This window comes from Nyctibius grandis, chromosome 20 (assembly GCF_013368605.1).
Source record: "Nyctibius grandis isolate bNycGra1 chromosome 20, bNycGra1.pri, whole genome shotgun sequence".
Classification (NCBI taxonomy): domain Eukaryota; kingdom Metazoa; phylum Chordata; class Aves; order Nyctibiiformes; family Nyctibiidae; genus Nyctibius; species Nyctibius grandis.
The window spans coordinates 6,637,623-6,664,839 of NC_090677.1; the positions used below are offsets into that span (position 1 = coordinate 6,637,623).

Sequence of the window (27,217 nt, forward strand, 5' to 3'; positions counted from 1 at the left end):
AGGCAGCCGCCATAAGATGTCGCCCGAGCATGTGGTTTACGATTTCTGAGACAATGCTAAAAAGGAAGGGCCAGATTCCCACAGGAGTCCATCTTATGTCAAGCAAAATTTGCCCAGGGTGGGGGTATTCAAGCAATGCTTGCAAAGAAAAACTGGTGTGCTGAAACCAGGACATGGATCTGCTCTTGCTGAACTTTGCCTCTGACCACCCACGTCTTGAATTGATTTTAACTCCACTCCAGAGCGCATCCATAGGGGTGGGAATGGTCCAGCATGTCTCAGGGATGCCCTACGCCTCCGCAGCCCTCGGCCCCCCTCGGATGAGCTTCGCCTCGCTGCTCCCTGCACTGATAGAGGGAAAACCCACGGGCTGGGAGCTCGTTTCCCCAGACCGTTGGGGAGGGGAGAGCTGGGGCTGGAGAGATAACGGGAAGCATCAGTGCCAGGGCTCGGGGTGGGGTGGGGCTTTGGTGCTGCAGCACTTGGTGACGCCGCTTTGCAAATACACAGGACGGGGCTACGCAGGGTGCTGGGGGCAGTTTTTGTCCCCTCCTTCACGACCTGGGCGGATCTGCAGGGTGCTGGGTGCCAGCACAGGGTGCTTTCCCATAGCTCCACTTCCCATCAAGCAGTTGCTCCAAAACAGACTCAATAGCAGATGTGAATAATTGATGGTGTGATTTGGGGATTTTTTTTTTTTTCCCCCACTGCTTCCCAGTAAATCACTTCCAAATAGATGTTTTCTACTGTCTGGCTCTACAGATGATGGTGTCAGAGCCATCAGGTGAATTATTCGGGATTTTTAGTTTCTCTTTTTGCTGAGTAGCAGTGGATAAACGACACCGGGTGTTTCTTCTAACACCCCAGAGTCACCAGCTCCAGGGATGGTGATTGAGCGTTGTGTGACATTCGGGTTTTCCTCAAACCCCAGCTCCATGGGAGAAATTCAGCCTTCCAGCCTGTACTTTGTATTTGTAAAGGCAAATGAATAAGAGGCCTTCTGGAGGTGGAGAAAAGCCAGAATGGGAGTGGCAAAGGCTCAAAAAATCTGATGGGCAATAGAAAGTGGTTTAATATGTTGTATATTACAGGAGAAAAGTCGGGGGGGGTGAGATATTTGAACCTTTGGGATGGAGTTACCCCCTTTCTCTTGGGCAAGTGCAAATCAGTAGTGTGGTAAAGTACCCTTTGAAATCACTTTTAGCCAAAAAAACTCTACAAACGGAGAGTGTTCTGGGATTACCTCACCAAAACGGAGTGTTTTCCATCCTGGGTTTGTAGAAAATGAGTTACACCGACCGCTTGCTGAGAGCACCATGCAAAGCATCGGCAGCACCCACAGGAGAGCACCCTCCGAGAGCCGGTGCAAGCGGACGGGGAAAGCTACGTCTGGGACAGGTTTGGCCAAAAGAGTTCGTAAACCTTGGCAGTGGGCTGGATGGAGGCAATGATCCAACATCCCTGGGGGTCCTGGGGCTGTTTGAAAGACTGATGGGGATGGCAGCAGCTGAGAGGGACACAGTCCTGCATCCCGGTGCAGCATTGCTGCCCCATCCTTGACTAAAAGATGGTCCATGTAGATCAGCGAGATTTGCTGCTGCAAGTCATGAGGTGACTTTAAGAGCCCAAGGTGAGGATGACGAGTGGTACCAAACCCACGAGCCAGGCACAGACAATGCAGAGGGAGATCAGCAATGGGAGTGGGATCCTGGGCATGGCTGTTGTGAGACACTCAGGCACCGGGCAGGGAGCTGGAAGGACATTTTCAGCCCTGGGATGAATCAACTTTTGGGAAAATTTACCTGGGATTTATCCAATTTCTCCATCACATGGATTCAAGTGTTCTGCTAACAACTCCCTCTGGCTAAAACAGATGTCAAGAGCGTGCTCCAGAACCCACCGGCCCTTTCAGACACAAAGTTCAAGGACCCTTCTGACCCTGGGGATGACTGGAGAATATTTTGGGGCATGTTGCCTCCTTTCTGGGCCAAGGCAAGAGTCACACTCAGTGGAGGTCACTCCCAGCAGCTGGAAACATCAGAAGGACACGACCGCATGATAGAAAAAGGGTAAAAGATAAACGACAGCACAGGGATTAATGTCAACAGGAAACTAATGCCTGACACACGCCGAACCAGGAGAGCCAGCGGAGCTATTTGTTATGAAGAGCTGATTGTGGAGAAAGAGGCTGGGAAACAAACCTCTCAGCCCGAGGCTTCAAGAGCTTAATTGACCCCAATTCCTGGAAAGAAGGTGAAGTGGGGACAGAGAAGAGCCCCGCAGCGGGGTTTGTCCTGCAGCACAAGCCTAGCAGGCTCCAGCGCACCGCGGCTGATGTTAGGCACATGCGGCATGGAAATGAGATGCGATTTTGTAGCTGTAGGGCAACGAAAGCTTGGCTTGACTCATCAAGGGAGGAGGCAGCTCACTCTGGCTCCTTGTCTCTTATCTGAGCGTAGCTATCTCTTGCAAGCTAGGATTTATTCCACCTGCAGGGATGTATTTTGTAACCTTTGGGCATGAAGGACCACGGTGGATGGTTGTGACAGTCTCAGATCTTGGTCCCTGGCTTCATCCCATGTGTCCTTGGCCATCAGGAGGAGAGATCTGGCCACATGGCCCTCCTAAGGTCGATGGCTCTCGTTTTCAGTAAGAATACCCGTCTTGGCATCAGTACTCCTTGCCCGGAGCACCCAGCTGCATTTCCACATCAGGTTGCCTGAACTTTCCTTGGTGTAACTAGGACAAATGTCCCATCCTGAAGATGCGATGACTTGAGTCTACAGACCTATTCCTGGCCTTCAAAATCTGTGAAGATAAGCAGTGTTGCCTTGTGTGTTCAGCCCTGGGCCCCACGTACCTCTCCAGCTCTGATACCTGCTGTTGTCCCCCTTCTCTCCCACAGCTGGTGGGAAAACCCAAAGACACCACACCAGCTACAAACCTGCCCAGAAAAGGGTGCTGAGGCTCCGTTACGGACAGGCCCAAAGATGAGTCAAACTCCTGGGAATTCTTCCGGCCTCATTCATCAGAAGCAAACGTTACATACAACTGAGGTGATGAGCCTGGAGGAAGGCTACGCATGAGCAAAGCAGTGGGACTGCATCGCTGTAGTTGTGTCCTAAGAGACGTAAGCAACTATTATTTCACTGCTGGGCAGTGTGGTATGGAGATCCTGAGTAATCTTCACAGGATCACAAGAGGGAATTACTACAATCTAGAAAAGACTAAACCTCCACATCTCAAGTGCTTCTTCAAGACCTTAATCCTAAATATTATCCATCCTTTCGTTGGAAGGATGCTGATTAACTCTATACGCATACCAGCTGATTGCACATTTGTACAACACGTAGCCAGGACACCTTCGTTACTCTGCATATACATTCAGAAGAATTAAAAAGCCGAGTCACGTGGACATTTCCGAAATGACAAAATCGGGGAAGAACGAATGTGGCCAGGAATAAACAAGGAAGCGGAGTTACCCAGCACATTTCCTTTGCCAGGAGCGTGACCTTCACTCTGCTGGGAAATGGTCATTTGTGAAAAGCGAACCTTGGCTACATCCAAAAGATGCTGAGAGGTGGAAGGAGATGAAGAGACACATGGAGAAAACCACCCAGGTGATTTGAACCTCTCTCACCTGCTGTTACTTGGTGCTGGAGATGCGGGACCAGGCAATAAGTGGTTTGTGCTGCTGTTCAGTCGCTGCCCAAGTTTATTTCTAGCAGTGTGTTTTTTCAAAGGGACTCAAGTCATGCTCCAAGTCCCCAGACACTTAAGGGATGTCTCAGAGTAAAACTTAGGGCGAAGTAAAGAGCTTGCAAACCCCGTGTGAGGAGGAGCGGTACCAGGGGTGGTGGGCTGCAAGGGAGCACACAGGCAGGGAGGTGTCAGAGACACAAAAAGCGCCGGGGGAAAAACAAGCATCTGCATTTCTCCTTTTTTGGATTTTTCTCTTGAAACTTTGCCCTTGTTGAGGAAGAAGCTGCAGACGGGGAATATCGAGACCCCGGGGAAACTGGAGGGGTGATGGGGGCTGAGCAGGGGCTGCCCGCCACCAGGTCAGATCACATCGCCCTCGGCCACGCTGGAGCATTTGAGGAAACGGAGCTTTTGTTTACACGGAGATTTGGGGGATTTCTCTGCCTCTGTATATGGAGACAGGTCGGGTGCTTGGTCATGCTGCTTTTCCTGCTCCCGCCACCCAGCTGAGGCACCCAGATGCATGGGGCAGGTTTCCGTGGCCAGTCACCCTGGAAAGAGCCAGTCTGACCGGCTTGCCCGCAGCCCCGGAGCAGCCAGGCAGGAAAGCCAGCTGGTTTCAACCACCGCACGTAACAGCTTAAAACCCAAAAAAAGGTCATGAACAAAAAAAAGGGGCAAAACGAGTCGAATAAACTCGCGACAGGGAAGGAAACGCTCAGCTTCGTCGCTGATTTCCCGAAGATGCCCGTTGAGGCATTTCATCAGAAAAGCCTCCCGGTTTCCACAGAGCAGAGGCAGAAGGAGCTGCGGGCTGGGAGATCTGGTAGGTATCATCCCTGTCCCGATGGAAGCGGCCGTGCGTTTCGGCACCTTATTTGGCTATTGCTGCTCGTACGGAGCGAGGACTTCTTGCAAACAGTGGGAAGAGCCCCGGGGATGCTTGGCTGCCTCTGACGCAAGAGCCTCGCTGGTGCATTTTTGACCTTGCTTTGCGTCTCGGCCGAGCATTGGAGATCACGCTGCCCGCCTCTCTGCACACCCACCTCCAAGCAGCTGCGCTGGGAGGAAAGGAGAGCCCCAGGGACAGCAGTGCCCGGCCCTGGCTGGGATGGAGAGGGCAGAGAGAGCGGCTTTCCCTGTCCTCAGGGAAAGAGAAACTCTGCAAATGGTTTTAAGAGCACAAGGAACCAGCAGCCCCTACCCTGTGGCACGTAATCAGCTGTACTCAAACATTACTAGCTTTGGCAGAGCCGTATTGAATTGCATCAGCTGGGAACCTCATCCAAACTATTCGGGTCGAGAGTAACCCTTTCTATTTATTGCCCTATTGTTTTATCCTGGAAGAACACCGAGATACAATCTGTGAAAGCTTTATTGTTACAGACCAGCTTTCCCCTGCTCCCCCCACCCAAGCCATCACCCTGTAAATTATGCTCCAGCTTCCAAGTTCGGGGGGGATGAAATGGGGGTTACATTGGCAGGGATTAAGGCCCTGGGAGGATTTGGTGGGGGAGGTCATCTGCTGTCCATCCTCCTAGATGGACATCCCCTGTTCGGGGCAGCATCACCCAATTTCCTTCTGGCAGCATCAGCCACATTAGCCCAAATCCTCCATGCTGTTGATGTGTAAAACCTGGCTTACTCTGCCCAGAGCGAGCTCAGGAAAGCTTTTATTAATGCATATGCGAAAACAGAGGAACAACCCTTTAATATCTCCAGTATAACAGCAAAAGTGAAAAGGTGGCAACGCTTCGTCATCCCCATTAAGAGGTTTTTGTTGCCTTCACGATGGCAAAGCTCCCGCCGCCGTTCGCAGCACAGAACGTGGGAACGGTGATGGAGAAAGCCCTGGGCTGGCAGAGCCATCCCCGAGGCTGCCGGGGAGGGCATGGCTTTGGCGGGACGTGGCTCCCCATGGCCCCGCACGGTGCGGGACGCATCCTGCCCGCTGCCACCGACCACCACGCTGGACCTCGAAACGCGGCTCCTCCTGCGTGGCGGTTTTTCAGGAAGCCGGGTTGCCTCGGCGGGATGTATGTACCATTGGGTGGAGAGCTACAGGAAGCGGATAATATTTTTTTTTTCTCCATTTGTGCCGGTTCAGACTCTTTTATTTAAAGACAGTTCCTATTTCCTAGATCCACAGATGATCAGGATGGAGGGAACCAGCGCGTCGCCCAGCCTCGGCGCGGACACGGCCTGGGCCATGGACTGCGATGCCAAGGTAAGGGCTTTGCCTGAGGAGGAATATTTCGCTTATGGATTAGGGGCTTTTAAACGGCCGGTGTTAAAAGCAAACCCCGAAGGCAGCAGCGCAGGCGCGCAGCACCCACGCGTGTCCGGGGCACGGAGCTCCCACAGGGCGCTCTCCGGCCCGGGCCCGGCGCTCCCCTCCCCGCACGCCCCGGGGGAAGCCCCGGCCCCACCGGCTGCGGGCCCCGCCGAGCCCCGCGCCGGGCCGGGCCGGGCCGCCCCCCGGCGAGTCCCGGATGTTGGAGCGGCCCCGCTCGCTCCGTCCTTCGCTTCCATAAAAGGCCAAGGGGCCCGGCGGCGCGGGGCGCGTTTTGCCTTTAATTATTATCCCCCTCCTCCTCCCCCTCCTCCTCCTCCTCCCTCTCCTCCCTCCTCTCCCTGCCCGCCCCTGCTCCTCCCGCGGCGGCCCCGCAGGCAGCGGCTGGGGGGCGGCGGGGCAGCGCTGCACCCCCCGATCCCGCCCCACCGCGCCCCCATCCCATCCCACTGTCCCCGGGGCGCGGAGGCGGGCTGAGCTGTGCCGTGCTGTGCCGAGCCGAGCCGAGCCGTGCCGGCGGGCGGGCGGGCGGTGAGGCGCGGCTGGCGGCGCAGGAGGCCGGGGCCATGGCGCTGGACGGGATCCGCATGCCGGACGGCTGCTACGCCGATGGGACGTGGGAGCTGAGCGTCCATGTCACCGACCTGGGCCGCGACGTCACCCTGCGGGTCACCGGCGAGATCCACATCGGCGGCGTCATGCTGCGCCTCGTCGAGAAGCTCGGTGAGTCCCCCGGCACCCCCCACCCAGCCCAGCACCCTGCCCCGGCATCCTCCCAGCACCCTGCCCCAGTGCAGCGCTTGAGCGCCCAGGACCCTGCCCCAGTGCTGTGCTTGAGCACCCAGCACCCTGCCCCAGTGCAGCGCTTGAGCGCCCAGCACCCTGCCCCAGTGCAGCGCTTGAGCGCCCAGCACCCTGCCCCAGTGCAGCGCTTGAGCGCCCAGCACCCTGCCCCAGTGCAGCGCTTGAGCGCCCAGCACCCTGCCCCAGTGCAGCGCTTGAGCGCCCAGCACCCTGCCCCAGTGCAGCGCTTGAGCGCCCAGCACCCTGCCCCAGTGCAGCGCTTGAGCGCCCAGCACCCTGCCCCAGTGCAGCGCTTGAGCGCCCAGCACCCTGCCCCAGTGCAGCGCTTGAGCGCCCAGCACCCTGCCCCAGTGCAGCGCTTGAGCGCCCAGCACCTTGCCCCAGTGCAGCGCTTGAGCATCCAGCACCCTGCTCCATTACTGTGCTCCAGCACACAGCACCCTGCCCCATACAGTGCTTAAGCACCCAGCACCCTGCCCCAGCACCCTACCCCAGTGCCCAGCACCCTGCCCCAGTACAGTGCTGGAGCGCCCAGGACCCTGCCCCAGTACAGTGCTGGAGCGCCCAGGGCCTGTCCCAGCACCCAGGACCCTGCCCCAGTACTATGCTTGAGCACCCAGCGTCCTGCCCCAGCACCCTGCCCCAGGACTGTGCTTTAGTTCCCAGCACCCTGCCTGCCCCAGCACCCTGCCCCAACACTCAGCACCCTGCCTGCCCTCGCACCCCATCCCGGGACCCTGCCCACCCCAGCTCCCAGCACCCACCGTGCCCAGCACCCCACGCCAGCCCCGGGCTGCCCCTCTCCCCCGTGCACCCTTCCGCACAGCACCCAGAGGCCCCCTCTCCCCGGCAGCCTCCATGCTCCCAGCCCCTGCCAGCGCCCTGTGCTGCCGCCTCCCAACCACCTCAGCCCAAACAAAACCAGCCCCGCTTTTACACCCCGGGGCCGGTTTGTGCCTGGCAGGGCCTCAGCCCCCATCCGCCCGCTGCTTTGCACGCTGGATTTTACACAGAGCTGGGAAACATCTTTGTTTATGGGGTGCTGGGGGGATTTTTGTGGGTGCTCCGCAGTTTACAGAAGAATTTATTTCTGAAGTTGTCGCTGGCTCCGTGCTGCTTTGGACGTGGAAAGCGCCTTCGAGGGCCCTTTGCGAGCACTGGGTGATTAACGGGGTGGCGTGGGCCAGGAGGGGCTTGGGCTTGGGACCGGGGACACCACGGTGTCTGGTGGCTTTGGGTGCACACCTGGACAAAGAGCCCGTTTGTCTGGGGCGCGTGGGAACGCACGGCCGAAGCCGCCGGGACGGCTTTGTGGCGGAGGAGCCAGCTTGGGCGAGCTCCCCGCCGAGAGCGAGCACCCCGACCCACAGCTCTGCCCTCCAAACCTCCCTCCTGTCTTTTTTATCAGCTCTTTATGGCTCGGGTGTGTTTACTCAACGGTATAGTCCGGGCTGATTACTGTAAGTGCTCAAATAAAATATTAATTGCGAGGTCCCCACGCGTGCCTGCGGCTGTGGGAGTAGCGGAGCTGTCAGCTGCGGGTCCCGTTTCAATGCAAAGCCCTCGCACGGCTTTAAAAATACCATCTTCCACCATGCTTAGGTTTTGATTTATTAATTATCTGAAGTTAAAGGAAGGAAGAGACGGATATAAAGACGCTTGTTTCGAAAGGAAGCGAGCGCTCGCGTCGGAGGGTCTTGTGCTGGAGATAGCCTTGACTCTCCGAAAACTGGATTTTTCTTTTTTGTTATTTTTTTATGCTGGAGCTGCAGAAAGTTTTGCTGAAGTTGAGCGCTAGGGAGAAAAAAATAATAGCTTTCTAGAAATGGTAAAAACCTCATCCTGTTGATCACAAATAAGCGATGCTGCCCTCGGTTTCGAGCTGCGCTGGGTGTCAGGGCCGGGAGATGCCGAAGCAGAGCCGGGGCCGACTCGTGTGCCGAAAGCCGGGCGCGTGCACGGGGACGAAGCCCAGCAAGGACCTAAATTAGCGCCTGACGTAATGCATCCCCCCGCCAACAAATGTATCCTCTCCACTTGTTAAATTAGGGATTGTATTAGAGGGAAGGAATGCAGCGGCCGCAGCGCCGGGGATGGTGCTCCCCGGGGGCTCAGCCCCATTCCCCCCTCCCCGGGACAGTCAAGACCTGCGGGTCTCTCCGGCTGTTGCCTTCCCTTTCCCCTTGGCTTTTGTCGCCGAGCCAAGCTATACGTATTTGGTTCCTTTTAATCTCCGTGCGTGTCAGCTCTTCCAGCCCTCTCATTATTTTTATGGCTCTTCTTTGAGCTCCTGCCAGTTTATCAGGGTCGGGTTTAGCAGAGCGGGGTGGGACGGGACTCGCTCCTCGCCCTCGTGTGCCTCCTCAATGCCGTCCTTCATCCAGCCCCTGCCACTGCTCCCTCTTCACATATATTAATTTTGCAATTTTTCCGCGTTGAAACCCTTTCCCTGCATTTTTAACCTGTCCTTCCCCATCATTCCTCTGTCCCTGGTGTTCATTCCCCTTTTTTAACAGCTCCTAGTATTAAAAAAAACACTAATCTTTTGCAAAACAGATGTTTTGCTGTGAGTTTTAAGGAAATGTCTTAAAGTTTTCCTCGCAGCACTGGGATCCCCTATGGACTGCTCCGCTTGCATGTCCTGGGGGGAAGAATTAGGGGTTGCTGTGCCTTCCCAGGCGTTTGGGCAGGGATTTGGTGGCTCCGTCCTTGGGGACAGACCTCCCAGAGGGCAGGGAAAGCACATTTCTGTGGCCTGCTCAGAGCTTCACTGAAGTTTAGGGCATTGCTGTGAATTTGCAGCAGACCGGCCCTGCTCTGCTTGTAGGATGCTGGTAGAACCATTAGTGAGTGGGGGGGAAAAATGCCTTCCTTCCTCCCAGCAGTGAGGGGAGCTTGGAAAAGGGGAAATCTGGATTTATATTGGTATTTTTTGATGTTTGTAGGAGAAAATGATGGCAGTAAATAGCCCTTTTCCTTGGAGAGCCGTGGGATGCACAGGGGGACGCGTGTTGGGGTGCCATGCTCGGAGCAGGAACGCAGGGAAGTCTCTCCTCCCTAATTACGAGGCTGCAGGTATCGGTAAATCTTGTCGACTCGGTCCTTGCCTGCGCAGAGCGGCTGCGGTCGGACTCTTTGGGAATAGGCAATTAAAATCTGTCACTAATGCAGGCAGGGACTGGAAGAAACCCAAGCTGCAGACAGGGATTCTGGTTACTCAAGTGAATTGCAATGACCTGTTCGCTCCCCTGTTATTTATCACCCCGCTGGATTAAGCCACTTCGTTAATTGAGCCGTGCCGTGCGCTTGGCAGAGTCCTCTCTGAAAAATGGGCAAAAAAAAACCTGCTGAGGTTTTCAGAGCAGTAGCATTTAGTTGGTCCGTGCGGGTTGGGGTCTGGACTGGAAACTCCTGGTGCTCACCCAGGGGTTTTTAGGAATTTTGCCACTATTGACTTACAGACAACAAAAAATGAGGCTTAAAATCACTGGGAGCAGAGGAAGGAAGGAAGTGAACGTAGGTTATTGTTGTTGTCAACTTCAGGCTGTTTGAAACACATGCAAGAAAAAAACCCCTGCTCTTTTGAAATGCGTTTGGGAGGAGCTTTGTGGGATATACGTTAAATGCAGGATTGCGTTTGGGGGATGCTCTATAGGGTAGTGGGAATTAAAGAATAGCTGTCAGAAACAGGGAAGGGGGGGCAAGTGGTGGCTGGCAGAGGAGTGGCTCAAGACAAATGACCTAAATGTGCACTGAGCAGATTCAGAAAATGTGTGGATAGAAGTTTTGCCGTGGAAATGCAAATTTCTCTGTAGGTTTCTTTCACAGGCGGTATGTGCATGGCAGCTGGGTCCAGCTGGGAGCGCTGGGGCAGGACTGAGCATCTTTAGGGGTTTGTACCTGAAGAAAATAGATAAGTGAATGAAAAAAAAACCAGCGAGGTTTGGGATTACAGCAGTCCTTCTGGACCAAAAGGCGTTAAGGCTTGCTGCATCTGGAGCGAGTCCAGAGGAGGGCGACCAAGCTGGTGAAGGGTCTGGAGGGTCTGACCTCCGAGGAACGGCTGAGGGAGCTGGGGGTGTTTAGCCTGGAGAAGAGGAGGCTCAGAGGTGACCTTAGTGCAGTCTACAACTACCTGAAGGGAGGTTGTAGCGCAGTGGGAGTCGGCCTCTTCTCCCAGGCAACTAGCGATAGGACAAGAGGACACAGCCTCAAGCTTTGCCAGGGGAGGTTCAGGTTGGACATGAGGAAGCATTTCTTCTCAGCAAGGGTCATTAGCCATTGGAAGGGGCTGCCCAGAGAAGTGGTGGAGTCACCATCTCTGGAGGGGTTTAAGACAAGACTGGACATGGCACTTAGTGCCATGGTCTAGTTGCCATGGTGGTGTCAGGGCAATGGTTGGACTCGGTGATCCCAGAGGGCTCTTCCAACCTGATTGATTCTGTGATCACCCAGTCGAGGTGGGAGGATGGCTGGAGGTGCTGCCCCACGGCATGGTGCCACCCCCATTTTATCCAGCCAGGAGGGGCGTGCGGGCTGCACCAGGGATAAACCTCAAAGCAAGCCCCCTGCCCTCCATAGAGAGCAGCTGATAACGGTGGCAGTGATGACATCTTCTAAGGCCTTGGGCTTTTTTGTGAATCACGTCTTTGATAAGGCTTTGGGCAACTGGTTTAAACTCCATTGTTCCCACTGGCAGCTCCTCCACTATCTCCTTTCCATCACTTGGGAGAGGGCGGGATGTCACCTGAGGACTGGCACAGGAGCTGTCACGTGCAAAGTGTTGTTATAGGTGACTTAGCACATCGTAGCACATCAAGCTCGCTCTTTTGCTGGTTTTAGCCTGCAAATGTGTCTGAGATTTCACCTGAGGGGCTCTGTTCACCATCGAATGGATCTCTGCACGTGTTACCTTGCCAATGACTTCAGCTGTACTTTTTGCAAGATCGATTGAAAATATTAGTGTTCTCCCTCTGAAGCCTCTTTTTCTTAATGGACCCCTTAAAGGGTTATGAATAAAACACCAAGAAAGTGCAGCATCATTGATTTCCCCAGCTTTGGGCTTGAGGTTTTGCGGTGCTTATAAATGCTCCAAGCCCGTCGTGAGACTTGCTGGGGAAATTCTTTGCCTTGAAACTGGAATGAACACTTTGAAATAGCTTAAGGCTACATAAAAAAAATACAGAGGCCTTGCTCCAGCCCAGGATGAGTCTGCAGTGCTGTCTTGTAGGTGACTTGGTCCTTTTGCTTCGGACTTCTCCAGGGAGACTTGGGTAGGGTCTCACTAGGTGACCACGTATGCTTTGCTGTTAGAGGAGGCAAGAGAAATGGTTGGAGGCTAAGAAGTAGTAAAGGAAGGATTTTTATTGTAGCCACACTTTCCAAAAATACTTCTCTGAGCATCAGTGCTTGGTGCCTGGAGTACGGTCGGGGCATTTCCACCAGGGTGACAGCTGAGCATCTTCATTTGTGACATCTGCAGATGCTCGTCTGGCCGTCAGCTGTCGGTCGAGACGAGAAGGATGTTTTGCTTCAAAATCAGCACTCGGTCACTCGTCAATATTGCTTTTCAAGTACATGGCGTTCACGAGAGACTGTGAGTGCCATTTAGTGCGTCGGGAGAAGCTGTTTGTATTCCCTCTGCGGCGGGGTGGTGAGTGGTTGTCTCAAATAAGGTGATAAATGGTGGCGGGGTTTGGTGCTGCTGCAGGACTCCTCCGGTGCTCCATGCTGACCCCACTCCAGATTTCCCCGGGAAACCTCATCCCAGGCTTTTAAATGGCAAAACCTGCGGAGGTGGGATGGTGAGCACAGAGGCTGGGGGGGATCTGGCATGCTGCCGAGGGCTGAAGTCCTCCTGCTCCAGAAACAGGCAGTGATTTTGGGCCATTTTGAGGCCAAAGCGGACGCTGCCCAGCAGAGATGCTCCAGGCAGAGATGATCCCGCTTCTGCAGCATCATTGAGGAGACCAGCAGAGCTGCGGATGCACCCTGCATTTACATATTGCCACTTGATTAACATCTTTGCTAACGACCTGTGCTGAATCCTTGTTCCCCCGATAACACATTTTTAATGGCATTTAAGTGAGAACATGCAGGTGCCTGTTAACACAGATGCTCTTTGGCCGTGCACATTGATCTGTGCAGGGCTGGCTCTTTACTTTATATCCTACTTTACAGGAAGTTTTCAGTAAACCCACACCAAATTTCAGGATCGTGGGCTCAAATAATGTCCCCTTTGTTAGCCAGAGTGGAATATTCATCTGAACTGCCAATGACCAGAGGAATTCAGGGCGGGGGTAGGTAAGAGCTGTATGCAGACAGCTCCAAGCTGCGGTCACGGCAATTAATATTTCTACCCAGAGTGACGATGACTCTTTGGAAGGAAAAAAGAAAAATTAAATTTTTATATTTTATTTTTATATATATTTTTTTTTAATTTTAATTCTTTCACTACGAGCCATCTGCTTTGGTTCGGAAGAGCCTGGCTGCTGACACAGATCCCAGTCGGAGGGGGAAGAGAGCGGGGCTGGAGACGGCGGCGGTGGCGTTCCCGCGGATACCAGGGCCTGGGTTTGTCGTACCACAGACAGGAAATTGTTGGGTTTGCTGCTCCCACCCAGCCCAAATCAGTAGTTTCCTCTTCCAGCCCCCTCAGGTTTCGGTTTGACGTAAGGGCACACGGGGAAGCGGCGTGGGGAGCTGCACTCGCGTCGCTCTGAGGGAGCTAAAATGATAGAAACCATCACGTTCACACACTTCCCTTTTATTTTTTTCCCCTTTCTTTTTTCCCCCCCGTAGCCATCCTTTCCTTTTCCCCACCCTTCTCCATCAGGGCTTGCATTTTGCCCAGGCATCTGGCTGAGTCTTTCTCAACCATATAAAAACCCAAACAAATTATACTCCAAATAGTTTAATATTTCTATATAGAAGCCAAATGCCTCCGGGTGTTCCCTGGCAGGGATTTCTGAACCCTCTTTCTGTGCTGTTACGTGTGCGATGGTTGCATTTATAGCAGCCACCATCCTCCTCTGGGTATGGGGTTAAATCCTGCCCCACCTCTGATTGTTGGGGTAGAAAAATGGCATTTGGTAGTTGTCAGTCTTGCAGCTCGCAGACCTCTGTGGTTTATGAGGAACTTCTTGCAAAACCCACTATGGGACGTTATAAAAAGCAAACCAGGAACGTGGATTTTAACCCTTGGTCTTTGATTATGGAAAGGGGGAAAAAAAAAAAGAAAAGATTGTGGATAACTGCATGAAATTGTGGATGTGGGGAGTGTTTGCCGAGTTGGGAAAGAGCATAAGGAGTATTTGCACTGCAAACTTCAGTGGTTTCAACATCACTGGTGACACCGCCGCTGCCAGCTCCTATTTTGGGTGTTTGGGGGATTATTTCTTTTTTTCGTGGTGGTTTTTCCTTACAGGCAATGGGAAGGAAGGAGATTTATGGTGCTTGTGGAGCTCTCGGCACACTGACTTCAGCCTGGGGTGTGCTTGGGGAAAAAAGTCTCGTACTGTTAAAACATCCTAAAGAAGACGGATTTCTTCACTGTCATTCTGAAATGTGAATTAACCAATAGCTTAGAAAGGGGCGGAGAAACAAAACCGAGCAAAACTTCTCACTGGTGGGATTTGGTTCTGAATGTTCCCGGTGGCTTTCAGGGTTTTTTCAAGTGTTATAATTCGGAAAAAATGCTGAGAACCCCAAGTTCGTGCTGGATGGAGAAATAACGAGTTTGAGCAATTTGAGCAGAGCTGCAGTAAGTTAGTTTTCTTGCTCAGCTTTGCTTTTGCACATTGCTCCGGTTTTGGTTGTCCAGGCTAGAGCTTCCATTGGGTAGAACTGATGGCACAGGGGAAGAAAAGTGCCCAGCAAACCAGAGGAAAGCTTTTTTATTTTCTTTTTTATTTTTGGAGAACTGTGCTGCTCGTCTTTTCTTGCGCTCGCCCCTTTCCCAGCGAGGTTGCAGCAGCTCTGGGTGCAGCTCGCTCTCGGTGGCCATTCCAATATGAACCTCGGTCGGGAGCTGTGTGCACGGCATGTCCCTGTGCCAGCGTTGGTCCCTCTCCTGCAGACCACAGAATCCCAGAATCAATGAGGCTGGAAGAGCCCTCTGGGATCATCGAGTCCAACCATTGCCCTGACACCACCATGTCAACTAGACCATGGCACTAAGTGCCATGTCCAGGCTTTTCTTAAACCCCTCCAGAGATGGTGACTCCACCACCTCCAGGTGGGATCTTGGAGACCTCCAATTTTCGTTAAAACGTGGCTGAATTTGGAGGACAGGTGGCGAATAGCGTTGGGAGGGCGGGTGCGTGTAAGCAAACACACACACCAGCGGTTGCATAAACTTTCCCCTTTATAATGCTGGGTGGTTTGTAGCTTGCAAAACACCTAGACAGCAACCAAAAATTCATCTTGCCAATTATTACATTTTAAATCTCTTACTGGCCGATTACGCATATTTGTTTGGTGGTTGTTTCCTTTTTTTCCTCCTCCTCCCTGCAAGCATATGTACTTTTGGAAGGGTTAATGGCCGAAACTCCAAATTCAATTAGAAAGTCTGCGTTTTATGAAATTGCCTGGAAAGAGCTATATCGCTGAGCTGCCCTTCCTCACTGATAATACACAGAGCTTTGCTTGAAATGATGTCCAGCTCGAGAGCTGTCTGCAGCAGAAATTGTCCTCACCGCCATCCCGCATGTCCTATCCTACGGCTTTTGTGCCTGAGCTTGGTTGTGTGATGAGTGAGGTGGACCCAAGCTCAAGGTTAGAGGTCATAGAATCATAGAATGGTTTGGGTTGGAAGGGACCTTAAAGATCATCCAGTTCCAACCCCCCTGCCACAGGCAGGGACACCTTTCCTCTAGACCAGGTTGCTCAAAGCCTCATCCAACCTGGCCGTAAAGTGTGTTGCGTGTGTCAGTGAGCTTGGGCTAACTTATATAGAAATAAATAAGAAAAATGACAGTGTTTCATCCCCTCCCCATGGCATCTCCCCATAGCTCTGCAAAGGACCTAGGGCAAGAGACCAACTTCACCCCAAATCTTGCTTTGCCTCAGGAGCTCATTCCACAACATGTGCAAGGGAAAGCTGGTGGCACGCGAAGTGCCGTCACTGCCAAGGAGGGATGAGGCTCCTTCCCCATGGCTTACGCTCTGCACTGGGGGCATGCACTTTGGGTGAAACCTGGAAGGTTTTGGTGTCCCTCTCTTGAAGAGCAGGATCCCACCTGGTCTACAGGAGAGGGACCAACACTGGCTCACAGGTTTGGTGTGGGTTGAGGCTGCCCGAGGCATGATGATGGCTGCAAACCTCACTTTCCAGGGGTTTAAGCTTTTATCAGAGAATAACCATTATTAAGGCACGCTTTGGGGAACTGCCTGGCGAGAATTAAGCTTCAGATGTGAAGCTAGGAATTCAGTTGCCTGTTGGGTCCTCCTTTACCTGCCCTATGCCTCTGTCCCACCAAACGTCCTCTGGCTCCGTTATGGGGTATGATGTCGTTATCGGGTATGATGTCTTTTGGGCAGGGACCAGCTCCCTTATGCCTTGCACATTCACTGAGGATGAGTCAGGATTGCAGACGGCTGGCACCATCACCCTGGGGCACTTTTCCTTTTTGGTGAGGGAAGGGAAGTGTGATACACGGCTGGAGGGTGAGGGACCGCCCGGGCTGGTAGTCAAGGCAGTTGAGTGCTCCCTGGAGAAGTAGTTTTCCTTCCTTCCTTCCTTCCTTCCTCTGCTGCTGTGTTTCTGTCCGATGCTTCCTATTTTGTGCTGGATGAATCATGGAAACCACGCTCCTTAATTGAGTTTTCTGCCATTTCTCGTGAGTCCACAGGAGGCAGGGAGCAGCAGGCAGTGAAGGCCTCCTCTGGAGGGGTGCTCCATGGGTTGGGGGCAAACACTCAGCAAAATCAGGTTGTAAAGATCCTGCTTTTAAATAAAAACATAAAAATCCATCCTTGCTTTCCTTTATTCCTTCCCGTAGGAAAATAAGCAAGCCAAATTGCTCGGGGGTGCTGGTGCAAGGATTTAAAGCAGGTCTGCAGGGCGCTTGCGAAGACCTTCCCAAGCTGATTGGTGCTTGTTAGTGGGGGGTGTTGGGGAGCCGAGGTGGCCCCAGCTTTTGGCTCCTCCCGAGGGTTTCCTGACGTTTCATCTGGGTTCAGCATCACGGCAAAACTCCACTCCCTGCTCAGGGGTTTAAACAGGGTTGGGTATGGCTGCACTGAGCTTGTGAGCAGCTCGGAGAAACCCATAGACCTCCTGCTGCGATAGATGCTGAGAAATAAAATAGATTTTGTTATATATATATACATGTATGTATGTATAATGCATTTATGCATAAAAACGTGGTAAAAGTATGTAGGTACCTCTAGGGCAAACACCATATGCTGGGTTCAGAGCTTGGGGTCATTGAGAGCAGCCCTGAGGAGAAGGACTTGGGGTGATGGGTGACAAGCTCACCATGAACCGGCAATGTGCGCTGGCAGCCCAGAGCCAACCGTGTCCTGGGCTGCATCCCCAGCAGCGTGGCCAGCAGGGCGAGGGAGGGGATTCTGCCCCTCTGCTCCACTCTCGTGAGACCCCCCCTGCAGTGCTGCGTCCAGCTCTGGGGCCACCAACAGAAGAAGGACACGGAGCTGTTGGAGCGAGTCCAGAGGAGGCCACGGAGATGATCCGAGGGCTGGAGCCCCTCTGCTCTGGAGACAGGCTGAGAGAGTTGGTGCTGTTCAGCCTGGAGAAGAGAAGGCTCCCGGGAGACCTTCTAGCACCTTCCAGTACCTGAAGGGGCTACAGGAAAGCTGGAGAGGGACTTTTTACAAGGGCATGGAGTGACAGGACGAGGGGGAACGGTTTTAAACTGAAAGAGGGGAGATTGAGATGAGATATGAGGAAGAAATTCTTTGCTGTGAGGGTGGTGAGAGCCTGGCCCAGGTTGCCCAGAGAAGCTGTGGCTGCCCCCTCCCTGGCAGTGTTCAAGGCCAGGCTGGATGGGGCTCTGAGCAACCTGGTCTGGTGGAAGGTGTCCCTGCCCATGGCAGGGGGTTGGAAATGGATGACGTTTAAGGTCCCTTCCAACCCAAACCATTCTGTGATTCTATGATATATAGATATATGCATGTATAATGCATTTATACATAAAAACATAGTAGAAGTATGTAGGTACCTCTAGGGCAAACACCATACGCTTGGTTCAGAGCTTGGGGTCGTTTCTGGGATAGCGTCAGAGGTGTAAAGCGAATTTAAAGGGGGTTCTGCTGTTCTTCCCACATATCAGTGGCATCCAGTCCAGGCAAAGGTGCTTGTCGGTGTGGCCAGCACGAGATAAATCATTTCAGGCCTGGGAGGAGGAGGTATTTGTGTTTCAGTGCTGGCAGCGTGAGGAGTAGATGCTGCCGTGGCATCTTAATGAATCAAATTTCCAAGTGCTAGTTGAGTAACCCTGTTAACACTGCAAAGAGCTTCCTTCCTAGAGTTTACTTTAAAACAAAAAAAAAGTAACTTTCAGGCTTGTCGGGATTTGCTCTTCTCCTGCGCGCGGACCTGGCCGTGGCAGATGCTCATCGATGGCGTGGGCTTGTACCAGGTCCCTGCTCTACGTGTGGGTTATAAAACACCACCAGTGATTTCGAAACCAAGCGGTAAAATGTCACGGGGGCTTTTGCCGTGCGTCATTGCTGGGCTGTGGCCGTGGTGGGCTCGCAGGAGGGGCTTCCTTTTGAGCAACAAAAAATTGACCGCTGCATTTTTTTTTTCTCACCTCTTCAGTGCGTCAGTCCCTGCTCCGTGGAGATGTGGTCTTGCCCTTGTAAACCTCACTTATAAACCCAATAAAAGGACAATTCTTTCTCCAGCAGCGTAGCAGAAATTCCCTCATTAGCAGGAGAGGCTCCATAATTATTCTGAGCAAGGACACGTTGAACATCTGCATTCAGTGTTGCATCCTCATGTACTCAGTGTCCTCCACAGGGGTGGGGGTTTTTTTCCCTCATAGCAGCCTTCCAGTACCTGAAGGGGCTACAGGAAAGCAGGAGAGGGACTTTGTACAAGGGCATGGAGTGACAGGGCGAGGGGGAATGGTTTTAAACTGAAAGAGGGGAGATTTAGATGAGATATGAGGAAGAAATTCTTTGCTGTGAGGGTGGTGAGACCCTGGCCCAGGTTGCCCAGAGAAGCTGTGTCTGCCCCCTCCCTGGCAGTGTTCAAGGCCAGGTTGGATGGGGCTTGGAGCAACCTGGTCTGGTGGAAGGTGTCCCTGCCCATGGCAGGGGGTTGGAACTGGATGGTTTTAAGGTCCCTTCCAACCCAAACCATTCTGTGATTCTATGATTCTTTTCATCACTCTTGAATAGCTCTCCAGGACTACACGGCATGCTTTGACGTCAGGGTTTCGTGGCGGCGAACCATGAGCGTGTCCCCTGGCACGCCGGAGCGAGAGGGAGGTCTCCTGGTTGCGCTCACGGGATTCACGCTGTTGGGAACAAGGCTGCTTTTGTCCCTATTTTTTATTTCTTTTTTAACAAGTCGAACTGTTTTTCGTGCAAGGAATGTTCTTAGATTGAAGTTCCAGCACAGGTCCGCCCTGGTTTGGACACCTCCGTGGGTGTGTGTAGATGTTCTCCTGAACATTTGTTCTCCTGAACACAAAGTAGGATAAAATAGTGGTGATAGTTGCCTGTGGTGGTGAATAGGGGAGAATTCAAGGTACCACTTTGCCTTCACCAGCGGGTAAAAGCCCTTCGGCAGGCGACTGCTGCAGAGTGGCCACTGTACACTATATTTTTCATAGCCTGTGTCAAATACGTGTGGGGGACGTGGTTAAAACCTCCTGTTAAATCTCATTAGGACCAAGAGCATCAGATTGTCGTGGCTACAGCTTTGTTAGAGCAGCCTGATAATAATTTCATAAGGTATTTATCTCTGTGTATCAAAGTATAATTTTTCAAGTGTCGTGACCGGAGGCTGGGAGGATTTTTGTTCCATTTTGAACTTTGCTCTGCAATTAAATCCCCGTTGGGAGGTGGAGGGGAGTCTACTCCAGTGCGCACCATACCCCAAAAGACTCAAATCCACGCTAAAAAATAGAGTCAGCCCCAAGACAGCGACCGTGTCACCCAGCAAAACACATCAGCATTTCTGCTGGACTCAAGATAAATGAAAACAGCTCTGGTTTTTGTTTTGGTTTGGTTTTTTTTTTCCCCATAATTCTCCTAGAAGGAGTGGCTTTGGCATGTTTAAAGGAATCTGGGTTTAAAGAGGTCGGTATGAGCAGCGAGGAGGCGATGTCCTGTCCCTCCCCGCAGGGAGCGATGGGTTCAGCTATATAGATACACTTGTGTGTGTGTATATATGTATATATGTACCCATAAAATATGGTTACTGCTCTGTGTGTGTGTGTGTATGTGTACACACATAGCTGTACTCATTTTTACGTATATAAATATGTATTTATGGATAGATAAAAATATAAACATATCACTATAAATTAGTATATTTAATATGTAAATGAATATATAGATGAATATAAATATATATACATAAATAAATATATATATCTGCATATATGTAAAAATTCTGGCTTCCTTTTTTTGCTGTATTTTTGGCCGCAATGATGTTAGCCCAAAAGGAGCTGGTTAGGTCTCTGGCACTGTTAATGGTTGTGTCGGTAGTTTCTGAAAGTAAATAACATTGATGACCACGAGAGCAGGCACGGGCTGGAGCGGGACCTTCAGCAGCGCTCTTGGCTGTAAAACTCTTCTTTATTCTCGCCTTGCCCTGGTGCCTCTGTCCTGCCCCATGCGCTGGATTAGCCATTTTTTGGTACTTTTGAAAGGGTCTGGAGGGTCTGACCTACGAGGAACCGCCGAGGGAGCTGGGGGTGTTTAGCCTGGAGAAGAGGAGGCTCAGAGGTGACCTTAGTGCAGTCTACAACTACCTGAAGGGAGGTTGTAGTGAAGTGGGAGTCGGCCTCTTCTCCCAGGCAACCAGCGATAGGACAAGAGGACACAGCCTCAGGCTTGGCCAGGGGAGGTTCAGGTTGGACATTAGGAAGCATTTCTTCTCAGCAAGGGTCATTAGCCATTGGAAGGGGCTGCCCAGGGAGGTGGTGGAGTCACCATCTCTGGAGGGGTTTAAGAAAAGCCTGGACATGGCACTTAGTGCCATGGTCTAGTTGCCATGGTGGTGTCAGGGCAATGGTTGGACTCGATGATCCCAACCTCATTGATTCTGTGATTCTGTTTTGGGAACATTAGCAATATTCTCTGATTTTTTTAATGATGTGAAGATACGCCTTCACACCTCGTCCACACACACCGCTTGATAGGACGCAGAAAAGGAAAACCTACCAAAGCAACCACATGAAGTTATGTGCAATGATTTTGGTGGTTTTGATTTTTTTTCTCTTTTTTTTTTAACTTCTAGTCCTAAATTGCTCTTCTCTTCAGGTTTTTCAATATTTCTGCCTTGCTTTCCGTGCACGGTGGCCATACAGTGCATCGGAGGGCAGAGGGGAGGGTGCATCCCCTCCGGGCGAGCTCACCCAGGGCACATGAGGCACTCCCCAGCAGTTTATTGCCGGAGGTCTCTTTTCCTTTGAAGGAGTTTTTCTTCCCCGCCGGCTTCCCAAGAGGGGTGTGTAACCAGCCAACACCCAGCTCTGCCGTGGAGAGCCCCTGGCCGCTCCTCGGGGCTTGCGAGCGCTGGATTAATGCCTTATCAGCAGGTATTTCAGCTTAAAGGTACTTTAATCCCCCAACTGCCTCTCGAGCTGTCTGCTGCCTGCAGTCAGGGTTTTAAACGTGCTGTCCACATCTGTATTTTTTTTTAATAAAACGTGTATTGCATCTTAATTTAAAAAAAGAAATGCAACCCACTTTTTTTTTCTTCCATCCTTATAAAAACCCTCGACCAATTTCAGCCCACCTGCACCAAACTCATTGAAAAGCTGGAAAGTTTTTCTTGGTTGAAGTATAAAAATCACTTTTTGCAAGAGGAAATGCGTGGCTTGTGAGTTGGTTTCAGTCCTTGCACTGTATTTTTTATATATAGCATTTATATATATATATATGTGTCTGTATAAACATGTGTATGTATATATGACACGTATATATGTGTATATTTATTTTATATATGCATATATGTGTATATATATTATATAGGCATATATTTTATATGTATATGTATATATGTATGATGTAAGTCTGTATGTATGTATATTTATATGCATAATATTTTTTTTTATATATATATGGAGCAATTTGAGGTATTGTGTGGGTAACAGAAAGGCATTTTGCTGCCTCGAATTCCCAAGCGTGGCTAGACCAGCACAGGAATACTTGTCATTAATACTTGTCATTAATACTTGTCATTAATACTTGTCATTAATACTGTGAGTCTGTGAATCCGTTGTCCTAAAAGCTATGAGTTATAATTAAGAAATGAACTGAAACCTCTGCTTTGGCTGTATGTGCTGCCCCTCCTAAGGTGCAGAGTGTTGCAGGGAAACCAGCATCAGCTGCAGATCTTTGCAAAAATCCAACAAAAAGCCACGATGCAAACCAGACAGGCTTGCAGGAGTTCCCGACATACCTACTCAAGCTCATGCAGGAGCTTTTTCATAATCAACCTCTGATGTGAAGGTGGTGGAGGCATTCGTAGGCTCTTCGCCGTCCTGTGGATGTAATCAGGGATGCGTGTGTGCAAGGGGATGTGGTGCTACCCCACGGGAGCCTTTTCCAGAGGTGGGGAATCACAGAATCAATGAGGTTGGAAAAGCCCTCTGGGATCATTGAGTCCAACCATTGCCCTGACACCACCATGTCAACTAGACCAGGGCACTAAGTGCCATGTCCAGTCTTTTCTTAAACCCCTCCAGAGATGGTGACTCCACCACCTCCCTGGGCAGCCCCTTCCAATGGCTAATGACCCTTGCTGAGAAGAAATGCTTCCTAATGTCCAACCTGACCCTCCCCTGGCGAAGCTTGAGGCTGTGTCCTCTTGGCCTATCACTAGTTGCCTGGGAGAAGAGGCCGACTCCCACTGCACTACAACCTCCCTTCAGGTGGTTGTAGACTACCTGGCAGTGGGACAACCACTGCTGCCCTCCAAATATCAGTCTAGTGGGGTTTAACTGTGTGCTGGGAGTGGGGAAAAAGAGGTTTATTTGGTCATATCAGGGCTCTATTGTCCTGAGTGGTGCACGGAAGGAGAGCCCATCTCCAAGAGGGGATATCCCGAAATAACAAGGCACATACAGTGTTTATGTAACGCCGGAGACTTGTATACTATTGCTAGTAAGTCATAAGCTCGCGCGGGGAGCCTGCCAAGTGACGGTAATGCTGCTGGAGGAGGGAGGTTCAATAGCTGCTGCAGCAGCAGAGCAGAAAAGGGACTTTTAAAATCCACGGGTGGGCAGAGGGAAGGCGTTTGGAGCAGCCGGCTCCTGGGATAACTGGGATGAATGGGCCATCGGGCAGAGCGCGTGGGGCTGCCTCGGTCGTCTTTGCACTTCACCAAAATTTGGCTTTGTTGCTCCCGTGGTGATTGTGTGTGTGTGTGTATCTGTGCAATAGCAAGCCCAGAATTATAATACACTTCGTGTGCATCTCAATTAAGACTTGTTTTCTGCTACTTCAATTCTAAATTCGAATTTAGTGGTAGCTGTGGGAATAAAAATCTGCAACTGTGATTATGCTGGACAAGCTGGTGCGATGTGGCTGCGGCGGGGCATTGAAAGCTCAGGATGTTTAAGGTTTAAAACACTTTATTGAGCAGCCCTTCACCTCTTTTCAACATGTTCTGTCCTCTTAGAGGTCCCTGCAGCCGTCTGGGTGGTTTAAGATGCCTCTTGCGTTTGCAGGACCGTCTGAACAGCTTTTCAAGGTGAACAGCAAGCTTGATCCATGGGGTTTGCTGTACAAAATGTTCTCAGCATCACCTGTGGCATGTCTCTGCCTCTTGGTGTGCTTTTGGGAGGCAAATGCAAAACCAGGTTATTCCTCAAAAAAAAAAAATCACAGCCGGGTCCCCCAGCCCTCCCTGGCTCCTGGCAGCCGAGGTTTTGGTTCAGGCTGCGCGGGGAGGTGGAGGAAGCGGGGAGCGGGGATTATTTTTAATGCCGGGAAGGAAGCGCCGTGCTTCCCTTTCCCGTGGGCGCTGCTGCTGGGGCTGGGCTCCTGGAGCTCCCTGTCCCCAAGCCATGCTCCCCTGTCCCCACTCCCTGCTCCTTCCTGCACCCTCACTCCTTCTCCCAGGCAACTAGCGATAGGACAAGAGGACACAGCCTCAAGCTTTGCCAGGGGAGGTTCAGGTTGGACATTAGGAAGCATTTCTTCTCAGCAAGGGTCATTAGCCATTGGAAGGGGCTGCCCAGGGAGGTGGTGGAGTCACCATCTCTGGAGGTGTTTAAGAAAAGCCTGGACATGGCACTTAGTGCCCTGGTCTAGTTGCCATGGTGGTGTCAGGGCAATGGCTGGACTCGATGATCCCAGAGGGCTCTTCCAACCTGGTTGATTCTGTGATTCTATGAACACTTCCCGTCTCCAGCCATTTCTGCTTCTTTCCATGGCAGCGTTGCCGTAAGGCTGATACCCTTCGTGGCTGGAAATAGCAGCTCGGGGATGTGCGAGGAGCATTAAACAGCTCAGAGGAGCTTCTGGATCTACAGACACCTCCGCTGAGATTTGCAGCGTGGTTTTGGACCTGTAGGAACCTTTTGAGTTCGAGGTCTGGGATCTCTGAAATGAGTTTGCGGTACTCGAAGACTTACACGGGCTCTGGTAAATATGAAACAGAGACTGACAGTAGTGAGTGGGAAAAGGCTGAGCCGAAATAATAAGCCTTGTCATAAAGCTGTAACCCCAACGAATCGGTAACTCATGAATTGGGACCCTGGTGAAGGTTTATAAACCTTTGATCAGATTTAACCAGGCGCTTGGCGTTCCCTGGGGTGCGGGGATCGCTCCGAGCCCTGGCTCTCGCCTGCTGCCTTGCAAAGCACCAGAGTTTTTCTTATCAACGTGTTAAACTCAACCCAAGTCAGCTGCTAAACATTTGCCAAGCTCTTTTATATATAACTGCCCCGTGGGGCGCCTACAGACCTTTACCTTTCTGGGCACAGCCAACATCTCACTGTTAATTCAAAGTGTTAATTACTCTCAGGCCAAAAGACGATGCTGTGCATATTCGTGCCATGGCCTGAAAGGTTAATCTGCAGCGCAAACCCAAATCCCCTCTGTTAGGCATCAGTGTTAGTGATTCAAAATGCCTTCTTTTTTTTTTTTTGCCCTCCCCCCAGACTTTCATGCCAATTTGTTCAGCATTCAGTAGGGCAGAAGTTGGACTTCATTACCAAAGTCCATTGTAATGATTTCTCAGATTTTTTTGAGAGTAGCCAAGGCTTGTGCAAGTTTGCATGCTTTTCTATATTTGGTTTTGTTTAATTTGATTGTACAAAGCTGTTGAAAAGTCTAGCTGAACATTTCCACTTTCTGGCTGCGTGATTATGCCATTAGACCAGGAGTTCAAAGGGAAAAAAAAAAAGCTTCTTCTGGGTTTTCTCAGTAACCCCGAGCTCAAGATCCCGTTTTCAGATAGGGACAGAAAAACTTTGTTTGTCACGTTGTTCTCATCTTGATTAAGTTCAGACGTGGCTCGTGGGGATGGTCTTCATGGTGCCTGTCCTGGAGGGTGTTCCTCGGTACCTCCAGCCTGGTCGGTGGTGTGTTGTCTGCTGGGGCTTCACCCCTGGACTCTTCACCCCTGGCTTTCTGGCTGGTGCCTCGCCACGCACGAGCATTGCTGCCAAGGAGTGGAGGAAGGAGCTGTTGCAGTAAACGTCAGCTGGCAGTTTTCATGTGGGTTAAAACGATGCTTCGTGTTGGGAATCCAGGATCACAGGAGGATCTGGAGCTGAAAACTAAATTATTACATTACTGGTGCTTTAACCTGGAAAGAGCTTTGTTTTCAAGCTTCTTTCTTATTCTGAAAATTAAAATAATCCTCATACAAAGCCCACAAGCTCAAAACTTACTGGTAACTCTATAATTTGCAGTATCTAATGTAGAAGTGTCCCTGTAACTTGTCCTGTAGCCTCCTGAGGTTCTTGTGTGCTTGCCCAGCTGACATCCTGCGGAAACATTTGGTTTTTCCTTTGAAACGAGAGCTTTGGCTGTCCGCACTGCTGTCACCATCGATGCTGACACACCTCCCAGTTGATATTTTTGGAGATGGAGGGTTTAGGCTAAGCAACAGCTTTGCAAAATGCAACTGCGGCGCCTGGATCATTCCCTGCCCTTCTCCTTCCCTTTCTCCTGCATGGTGGGGGGACGTTGCACCGTTAATGCCGGTCGGTGGTTGTCGGACTGCAAGATGCTCTGCAGGGATGGCAAGGGGCTGCGGGGAGAGCAGGGCAGGTGTTAGCGGAAAATATTCCAGGTGTTAGGGAACATATTGCACAGTGGCTGTCCTTTGGAGGTATCACCATGCTTTGGTTCCCCAAATGCTTCCCAGCTTGGACGTGACCTTCAAAGAGCCCGTGGTTACGTCCCTGCTGGAAGGAGACATGGCTGGTGGGTTTTGCACTGTTGTTGCTTTGGGAAGTAACTTTTAGTTTCCTTTGAGAATTTTCCAGTTTTGTTTGTAGAAGCTGAAAGACCTGGAGAAGACACAGCATTGAGTTCTTCTTGCAGAACTCCTAGTTCTGCTTTCCATGTGTGCCCAGGTGGCTGGACTCACCTTTGGGCAGCACAGGTGTCCTATGTGGTGGGGATGGGGAAACACAAGAATCGATAGTTAACCTAAAAAGCTGTGCAAAATGCCTCCTGGGGAAGGTGTTGGGTCGTTCACGACCCCCTTGGCTTCGTGCATGGTGTTGCTGCCAGGCTGAGTGATCCACAGATACGTTGTGTCTCATCCTTATTCCTCTTGAGTTCTTTCCTGCTTTTATCTCCGAGGTGGCTTCTAGATGCTATTGAGTACAAGCAGTTATTTGGATCTGAAAAGGGCTGTCGGCGTTTTTGGATCGATAGTTGCTTCTCAGTGAAACTCATTTAAACTTCTGCTTTTGTCTTTTGAAGATGAATTCTGGTCCCGGTTTTAACGGGTAAAATGGTTTCTTTGTTCTAGATGTCAAGAAAGACTGGTCGGATCATGCTCTGTGGTGGGAAAAGAAGAAGACTTGGCTCCTTAAAACGCACTGGACGTTGGACAAATATGGGATACAGGCTGATGCCAAACTCCAGTTCACACCTCAGCACAAGCTGCTTCGCCTTCAGCTGCCCAACATGAAATACGTCAAGGTGAAAGTCAACTTCTCGGACAGGGTCTTCAAGGCGGTTTCTGACATCTGCAAGACGTTCAGTAAGTAACGAGTGCCGAAAGCCGCCGGTTTCCAGCTGCCA

The 27,217-nt window shown here is 51.4% G+C and overlaps 1 protein-coding gene across 4 annotated transcripts in view; it reads left to right on the top strand.

The window, feature by feature from the left end:
* Positions 1-6,341: 6,341 nt before the first annotated feature.
* FERMT2 (FERM domain containing kindlin 2) overlaps positions 6,342-27,217 on the top strand; it is a 56,838-nt gene continuing 35,962 nt past the window's right edge. For 3 of the 4 annotated variants that reach the window (XM_068416585.1, XM_068416586.1, XM_068416587.1), the window contains exons 1-2: positions 6,343-6,718; positions 26,943-27,176. In XM_068416585.1, coding sequence (XP_068272686.1) covers positions 6,562-6,718; positions 26,943-27,176 — 391 coding nt within the window. In that variant the 5' untranslated portion in view covers positions 6,343-6,561. Of the gene's footprint in view, positions 6,719-26,942; positions 27,177-27,217 lie in introns of all 4 variants that reach the window. The other variant, XM_068416588.1, reaches the window with a different exon arrangement.